The sequence below is a fragment of the Sporothrix schenckii genome, assembly GCF_000961545.1.
Source record: "Sporothrix schenckii 1099-18 chromosome Unknown Cont48, whole genome shotgun sequence".
NCBI lineage: Eukaryota > Fungi > Ascomycota > Sordariomycetes > Ophiostomatales > Ophiostomataceae > Sporothrix > Sporothrix schenckii.
Genome location: NW_015971149.1, coordinates 2144127 through 2152818, shown reverse-complemented (window position 1 = coordinate 2152818; position 8692 = coordinate 2144127). Strand labels below are relative to the sequence as shown.

At 53.0% G+C, this 8692-nt stretch overlaps 2 protein-coding genes across 2 annotated transcripts; one reads left to right on the top strand and one right to left on the bottom strand.

Moving 5' to 3' along the window:
* Positions 1-3012: 3012 nt before the first annotated feature.
* SPSK_00871 (3-oxoacyl-[acyl-carrier protein] reductase) lies at positions 3013-3885 on the top strand (the record flags this gene model as incomplete). Its single annotated transcript, XM_016727817.1, has 2 exons — positions 3013-3781; positions 3848-3885. The coding sequence occupies 2 exons, from the start codon at positions 3013-3015 to the stop codon at positions 3883-3885; spliced, it is 807 nt and encodes a 268-aa protein (XP_016584534.1).
* Positions 3886-5476: 1591 nt separating this feature from the next.
* On the bottom strand, positions 5477-7147 carry SPSK_00766 (transcription factor; the record flags this gene model as incomplete). The annotated part of the gene is made up of 1 exon (XM_016727714.1): positions 5477-7147. The coding sequence occupies one exon, from the start codon at positions 7145-7147 to the stop codon at positions 5477-5479; it is 1671 nt and encodes a 556-aa protein (XP_016584533.1).
* Positions 7148-8692: the final 1545 nt, after the last annotated feature.

Genomic DNA, 8692 nt, shown 5'->3' with positions numbered 1-8692 from the left:
ACTGCCAAAATCCCAGATTCCTGGTGGCGTATTTGCCACACCATTTGAGTGTGCTTAAATTAATTAGAATGGTGCTGCTATTATTGTCGCTAGGCCGGGATTTTATGTGTATATTGCTTCCAATCAGTGATGCACCAGAAAAGTCAGCGTATGGCAAAGTAGGCTTTACGACGCGGCTGATGTATCCAAGACCAAATATAAAAAGAAAAACCTCCGCGACAGGGGGGTGAGATACGACTTGGTGAAGGATTTTGGGTTCTGATCAATTGGAAAAGCTAGATGATTGGCTCGTTAGATTGTACTCAGCAAACGTTTATTGCGGAAAGCGTGAGATTGATATCCGTGCCACTCCAAATCACCTCTGCCCATCATTCCGAGGTGTAAATAGAGCAGACAACGTCAGATTTTCTTTTTCCATCTTGTTAGAACAGAACGGTTGACTTTGTTTCCACTTTATAATTTGGAAATGAGGTTGCCTGCCTACAGCCATTGTCCTTTGATATGATGAGGTGCTGGTTTGACCAGGTCATCTATATCACGTTGCATTATTATACTATACCCTTTGATATTACCCCTCCCTTTTCTAAACGGAACGAATATATTGAGGGGCGTACGAATAGCACCATATCATGCCGCGCCGTAGCAGACACATTTTGATATGCTGGCTCTATACTTGCAATTTTGTATGCCACAAACGGGCCATTCATGGCCCCCATCTAGCCCTCCAGGATCAGCCTCCTCATGAACAGAACGGCCTACGCTGCGGCAGAGTACGTGTTGTTCCTGGATGCCGACGCCTGCCAGCCGCAGCATGGATTTTGTGTGGTTTTTGCTACCTGCTTCCCCGCGTTCCGCCTTTTCCGTCCAGCGGGAGAAAGAACTGTTGAAGTGCACAGATGTATGTAGCGACGAAGAAGTAGGCAGGCCCGGGAGAAAGAGACCCTGGCCCTTGTTCCATTTGAAATAATAAAGAACACTTGGCCAAGGCGGCGCGAGAGGCAAGACGTTCCGCTGTCATCCAAAGCCGGTCGTTTTCCCGATTTGGTACAGTAGTCGGATGTTAGCTGTGCTCGATTGTATGTATATACGGGCAGAAAGAATAGGATTGTGTTCTCAGTCAGACTTGGTGGACAGCAGGAACCGCTACGCTGTCGGTCCGTCAGCCAATTTTGCGTGACATCTGAAGTACAGGGTGATTACACCGTCGAGGGTCTGAATTGCGATTTCAGAGGGCCGCATCAGTTTATGGAGGCGTAAAGAATCGGTATTTACCGTGGGGACGATACTAATCACAAGAGTTGGAAGGAAGCCGATCACGGCTCCGAAGGCGAAGGTACAGTGAGAAATCGTACGTCAAGTGTATATATACTGTAAGGATGGGGTCAACTGAGAGCCCATTGAGATATACAATTGAAATTCCAGCGACAGAGCAACCCAATATGCCGCGAACCCGCGTGTCAGGAGTATATAGCAGGACTGCGATGCGTTTCAGGCTAAAGGAAAAACAAAAAAAATCAAGCGATGGTCTGCCCTGATAATGACAGACCTATTATCTTTGGCAAAACAAAATAACTATCAGACACCTGTGGCGCCTCTAGCTGTTCCTCTACAGACGCTGCCTCCGAGGCCGTTCTTTTGTCGATATTTTGTGTCGTCCTTTCATGCTGTCATTCGTCCACTTCTCCGCGGGTTAGAGGTTGCACCGCACCGGCTCGTTGCGGCCCACTGGCACATACTTTGCATCCGGCGGTGCAATATAAATCAAACTACTGCTTTGAAAGCCTGTTTCTCTACTTGGGCCTCACTTTGGCGATAGAAGTGCAAGGCAAGTCGTGCATTTTCACACGTATTCTTGCGATGTCGTCGATATGGAGCATCCGTATTAGGCTTAGCGCCTCTGAGTCGTGTAAGTGCGGCCAATCAAATACGACAGCGCACCATGCTCCACTTTTTTTTCTTGCGTGTTGAATGGACATGTTGACCGCATCTCACGATCTTGGTGAAGAGCTGCAGTTGTTCGAAAATATCTCCAGGCCTAGCAAAACATCGGCCTGGCATTCGAGGCACGCATTTTCTGATGCTGGTGAGAATCTTGTGTATTGGTGATGGGTCGTGTTCCTCCCGCTTTCGTCCGCATTTTGATGGCACGGACATCCGTTGGGGAAACAATCAACACGCGGCGAGGCAGATGAGACACGAAATGGTCAGGAGACGACTGCAAACTCAGCGCTCAATTTACGCCGTCTACGCATCCGGAACTCCTCCACAATGTCCTTGTCCCTGCGACAGTCCTTCAGGACAGTCTTTGCTATATGTTGTCCAAAAACGGCGGGGCAGATGAACGAAGAGAAGAGATGTAGCATGCCCATTTCCTTTGAGAGGCAAGAGAGTTGGCCTATACAGACTGTTGCGGCGACAAAGGCAACTGCGGTTCGGACCTCTGTCCAGACAGTCGTTTATTCAAAGCGGACAGAATATTCTATTGAGGCCAACTTGAGCCTTATACGCCACTACGGTACTCATTTCTGCTATACCGGAGTGCCAAATACAGACGCTTCAGTGTCGGGTGTTCCCTCTTAGTTAAATGCTAGGCAGGCATCTCGCTGTTCAGAAGAGGCCCCTGTATGCCGGAATTTGCTGTCGGCTTCTGCATTAGCCTATCAGCCTTCCTTGTCAATAGCTGGGCTGTCAAAGCTTCGCTGCCCCCTTGCCAACTTGCCAACTTCCCCAACTATGTGTCGGCCTCCAGGACGGATGTTCCTTTCGGACTTCAAGCGTCGAGGCCGCTGTTGGGGAAGTGCTCGTTCTCAGATTCGGTTTGCCAATCGTTGCTACGTATAAGAGACGCGGTGTGCTGGGTGTGCAATAGGGCAGATGCACCTTTTGTTGTCCAGAAACCCAACGACGACGATCCCCCATTCCAATCCAGCAAGCCCAGACTCCATCTGCCCAGTATTCCCTTTTCTCCGGACTGCCCCCACTTTGACACCACACCCACCACAAAGCATCAACATGACTCACACTGTTGCCGATGCCGCCCGCCCCTTTGTCGGCAAGGTGGCCGTGATTACTGGCGCCGGCCGCGGTATTGGCCGGGGCATTGCCATTGAGCTCGGCCGCCGCGGCGCCAGCGTTGTCGTCAACTACGGCAGCAGCAGCGCGGCCGCCGAGGAGGTTGTCGCGGAGCTGCAGTCGCTCGGCACCGAGGCCGTGGCGCTGCAGGCAGACATTAGCAAGCCGGCTGAGGTCGTGTCGCTGTTTGACCGCGCCGTGGCGCACTTTGGCGGCATCGACATTGTCGTGTCCAACTCGGGCATGGAGGTGTGGTCGTCGGAGCTGGACGTGACCCAGGAGCTCTTTGACAAGGTGTTCAACCTCAACTGCCGCGGCCAGTTCTTTGTGGCGCAGCAGGGGCTCAAGCATTGCCGCCCCGGCGGCAGCATCATCCTGACGTCGTCGGTGGCGGCGTCGCTGACGGGCATCCCGAACCACGCGCTGTACGCCGGGTCCAAGGCCGCTGTCGAGGGCTTCACGCGCGCCTTTTCGGTCGACTGCGGCGAGAAGGGCGTCACCGTCAACGCGATTGCCCCCGGCGGCGTCAAGACGGACATGTACGACGAGAACTCGTGGCACTACGTGCCGGGCGGCTACAAGGGCATGTCGCAGGACATTATCGACGCGGGCATCACCAAGGCCTGTCCGCTGAAGCGCGTGGGCACGCCGGCCGACATTGGCAAGGCTGTGGCGCTTCTGGTCAGCCCGGAGGGCGAGTGGATCAACGGTAAGTTGCCTGTCTCTGCGTCAGCTGTACGTATTGCTCAAAAACTAATCTGCCCAATCAATGTAGGCCAAGTCATTAAGCTGTCGGGTGGTTCTGCTGTGTAGACCGGAACAAGCACACAGCATGCCTGCAGGTAACCGAGCACTTGGACAGAGGTCTGGGAAAAGGTGGGAAAAGGTGGGAAACGGTATGGCTGAAAGTAGGTAGTGATTCCGTAGATCAAAATGGGAATTCGAAATAGGAATAAATTACTTTTTCTGCCACCTCTCACACGCAGGCAGGAAATGACATTCCTAGACGATGAGTGCTGTAGGGAGTACATTTATCAGGTGTGCAGAGCAAACCAAGTCCGTCACATAAGTACACTTTTACTTGCCACTTCCATCCGTCCATCCGTCCATGGTAAATTGAAAGACCTCGTATTTGTTTGGATGTTATGGCGTGCATCCGTCTTGCTTCCGTGGACAGAAGGCACGCTCTCAATAGCATTTCCAGCATCCCGTTTTCCGTTGACCCAAGGACTGCAACGGCAGCCCGACATCTGCATTGGCCGCCATGTCCTCATTATCTGTACAGAGACGGTGGAATATATTGGGTACAAATTAAGCACAATATCGCAGCGCATCGATGGGTGCAGACAGATCAGTGCGCAGATAACAAAATAAAGCCAAAACTGCATACTGTGGGGGAGACAATGAAGTCGACTTTTTCCGGTAACCTGGATCATTGTTTTGTTCTGGCTGTTCGCGTCTGTTCCTCTCGCAGCTGTCGCATGTCATAAATGCAGCAAAGGAGCACGGTCCCAGCGGCTTGATATGAGCTATCTACTTTATTCGCAAGAAAGGCGTCCGGGCTCACGCCAAGCACATATATCTGGACATGCCAAAAGCAGCCCCCAGCACGGAACCTCCAAACGGGCACTTGAACGCTTAGGTTCTCGTGGGGAAGCAGTGGTGGGCAACGTAAAGCTCAGGCCCGGCCCTGTATATCCTGGCGACCCTCCCTAATGTGCTTCTGTTATATGTTGTGAACGGCAAGTGGGTACGATGGGAGAGGCCAGGCTCTAAAGGAATCGGGCTTTTTCTTCATTTTATTTTATTTTATTTTATTTTCAGTACACCATTCTACCTTGGCGTAGCCGCATCCTCTGCAACGGTATATCTGCAACCATTACAACTTATGTCTGTGATTCCAACGAACAGCACGTTTCCGGACATCTCCACCCACGGTTGTGTTGAACAGCAGCAGGACTGTGTTCCCACGATGCTTGGTGTAGCACTTTCAATGTCTGATGTTGGCTTGTTGGCTTACGTATCGTCACCCGCTTGTCCGAGGTGACGGACTGTGGAAATGCACATCATATCCATGTAAGGGTAGAGTACGGTAAGTAGTAGGAAAGTATAGAGGCCATTTGCAATGAAATGTACAGCTAATGTGCAATGCTATTAGAATTTGCTGGTTGTGTAATGAAGAGAAGGTACCAGGTAAACCGTACTCAACGCCGAGCCATATGCTATGATGATAAATGTATGACCAAATGAAACAAAACAGATGGAAGAAATTCCAAACTGAGACAATGTCCCGTAAATAAGAGAAGAATTAGGTCTTAGAATCGAGTAAAAGAAAAGAACAAGAAAAAAACGTAGAGAACAACGTCATAGTGAGTGTGGGATATGACTATTGCCTGTTCCACGTCTACGCAAACGGCAGGCTGTCTTTGCGGTGGTTCACCAGCTCCAGGGCCGCGCCCAGGTTTTGGCCCAGGTAACCGAACATGGCCTTGGACACGGCCACGTCTTCAAAGAGCAAGTCGCCGCACACCTCGTGGAACCGCGTGTAGACTTCTTCGAGCTTCTTAAGCTCGCGGTTGAGTATCTCGAGCTCCAGCCAGCGACCGTCTTCGCCCTGGAGCTGGTATGCTCCTAGACTGACGCCGAGGCCAAGGCCATGACTATGACCATAACCGGCAGCAGGAAACGGAATACCGGCGGTGTTGCTCGTGGGCGAAGAGTGGTCGGCGTGGACAGGCAGTGCAGACACCGACGACGCTGTGGTATCGTCCACAGCGCCCGCGGCCAAAGAATCGACGGCGTCAACGCTGTGATTTTGATTGTTTTGATGTCTGTCGCCCATGCCTGCGGCGGCTACTGTTGCTGCTGCTGTCGCTGATGCTGCTGCTGCTGCTTCTGTTGAATGTGGCCGAAAGTGCGACGGCGACGCCGTCTTGTAAAACGACGTAATCTTCCCCAGCAGCGTCGCCAGCAGCATGGCGGCCGTGTGCGTGCCGGACCGGCGCATGCAGTGGGCACAGGCCAGCAGGGCGGCACAGCCCTCGACGGCGTTGCGGTTGAGCGCCAAGACGACATCAAAGGGCGGTGCTGTGGGCGTCGAGGCGTTGTGCAAGGCCTGGAGGGCGTACAGGCAGGCCGTAAAGCAGACACAGGGGGGAGAGGCGGCAGAGGCGGGCGAGTTGCCGAGGTAGCCGACGCCACTGATCCCACTGCCGCTACCGCTGCCAGGGAGAGACACAGACCTGTGGCCGGCCGCTGGACTCTGGTGTAGGCTGGGTGTCGTGGACGGGCTCGGAAAGTAGTTGTTGGCCGACGACGAGGCGATGCTGCCCGGTGTAGGCACCTGCTGTTGCTGCTGTTGCTGCTGTTGCAGGTGAGAGTGCGATGGCGGCAGCGGCTGTGGTCGTGCATGCTGTACATGCTGTACATGTTGTGAGTATGGTTGGGGCGGGCCCTGAAACATGTCCATCACGGCCGGGTCCATCCACGACATGCCACTGGCCGCCGCGGACGGGGCCACGGCCATGTCGGCATGGACGGCCGCGTGCATCGGCACGCCGCTGATGGGCGAGCCAGAAAACTGTGCGAACTGGAAGTCTGTCGGCGGCGTGGACCAAGGCACCGCCCCGCCCGCTGCTGCGGCCATGGCAGTAGCAGACGCATTCTCGTCCATGGCGAGCAAGGCCAGCTCGGACGAGATGGAAGGATGACGCGCGATGCCATGTCCTGCGGCGATGTCCATCCCGGCCGTTGGCGGCCAGCCCGTATTGAGTCGGTAGGACGGTGAGAAGCCGGCAGCGACGGCCAACATGTCGTGCGGGATCGGCGCGGTGTGGTGGTGGTGATTGCTGCTGTTGGGATTCCTGATATTGCTGCTGCTGTTGCTGCTGTGGTTGTTGGAGTGGTCCGCCTTGGGTTTGCCGGCCCGGCTCGACGGCGAGTAGCGGCACTCGATGCCGCAGGCAAGACAGCGCGAGCAGATCGGCCGTGCCTTGGAGCATTTGACCTTGGCGAGGAAGCAGCCATCGCACGATGCCCGCAGCCGGGGCTGGCGATGTTTGGATACGGCGGACATGAGAATGGTAGCGTGGTAATGGGAACAATGCCAATAATACAAGATGAGAGGCTACTCGGAACAAGCTTTTCATTTGCCAATTTATTCATTCGCCGCTCGTTGCGTGGGTACTGACAGGGGGCAGAAGGGAAGGAATGAACTTTTAAAGGGAAAGAGAGATAAAACGAGCGAGAGGAGGGCCAGGGGGCCAACGACGAAGCATACGATAGCACGGACAGGGGATATATGGAGTTTGAAAGTGGGGGAAACGAGCGGACTGCAGGGTAAAGATCATATGGGTAAACGGTGAAGGACGAATTCAAAATCTGGTGTGCCTGGTACTGGGGACGGCTATGAGGCTCGGTGTTTGATGGCAACAACTGTCGTGGGGCAAGATAGAGCCTTGGGGACGGAAAGACGTAGGGCCAGAAGGCGTACATACGAGCTTCTATCAGTCGTTGCCACACATGGACGATAACAGCAAGAAACGAAGTAGAAAGGAGGCTTGTGGATGGATGCATTTCATGGTCGAGAAACGTGGCACATAATTTTCTTGGTCGGAGGGGATCAGCAAAGAGACAGAGAGGCGCAGAATTAAGGCGCAAAGCAAAAGCATGCGTAACGCGCAAAACTTGGCCATTAAACAGGATACAGGAGCGTAGGCAGCCTACGTTGTCTTCTGTTCTCGCACTCTCCATCCATCCCTGAGAAGCAGTTCTGTTTCGTCATGGCCTCTTTGTATGCAACTCACATCCGACATCCGAAACGGCTCGTCATGGCTGATCCCGAGAGCAATGGTCATTTCGCCGCCTACGACAGCAGCAGGGATAACAGGATTCTGCAGTTATCGATGCATGCGCGAGGCGTGCTTGTGCTTACTTGTGCGCAGCTTTTGGACAGCTGTGCTGCTATTTTTTTTTTTTTTTTTTTCAGTTTCAAAGAATCTTGGAGTGGTCTGCTGGGATGCCCCCAAGCTTCTGCTCGTACTTTGCGTCGTGACACGCTTTTCCGCCAAAACTGGAAATCGTCGTAAGCCAGCGCATTTCGTTTAGCAATCCACTGCTTGGATGTGTACGTGTGCATCTTTGGTAGGAGTCTGCTTTGCATGCGTGGCGGTAGGCTTTGGCTTACACAATTATCGTTTGCATTTCTCGTGGCGTTCATTATCAAGACTTTCTCAATCTTGACGAAGAGGTACATGAGTACATCATACTGTGGAGAGAATATGATGTGTTGCCGTATGACGACCATCAATACCAGAGTCTTTCCTGGTACGGCACTGCAGATCTCCCCTGTGTAACCATGGTACGGTGCTTGGGCTATTTGGCCTCTGGTCAGCCTCACCCGCCTTCTTTTCCTCCGAGTGTCGTAGTCGATTCGGAGGCTTCCGTAGTAGTGACAGTCCTTGTGAGGACACAGAGATAAGGTGAGCGTTCTTGACGAATGAGATAGCTTCCGTCATACCACAGTAATGCTACAAGTATGCCATGAACTGGTTCAACCGAGCCTGGATAGTCAAGCCAGGATTTAAAAAAATTCTTCAATAATTTTGGAGCATAGTCTGTC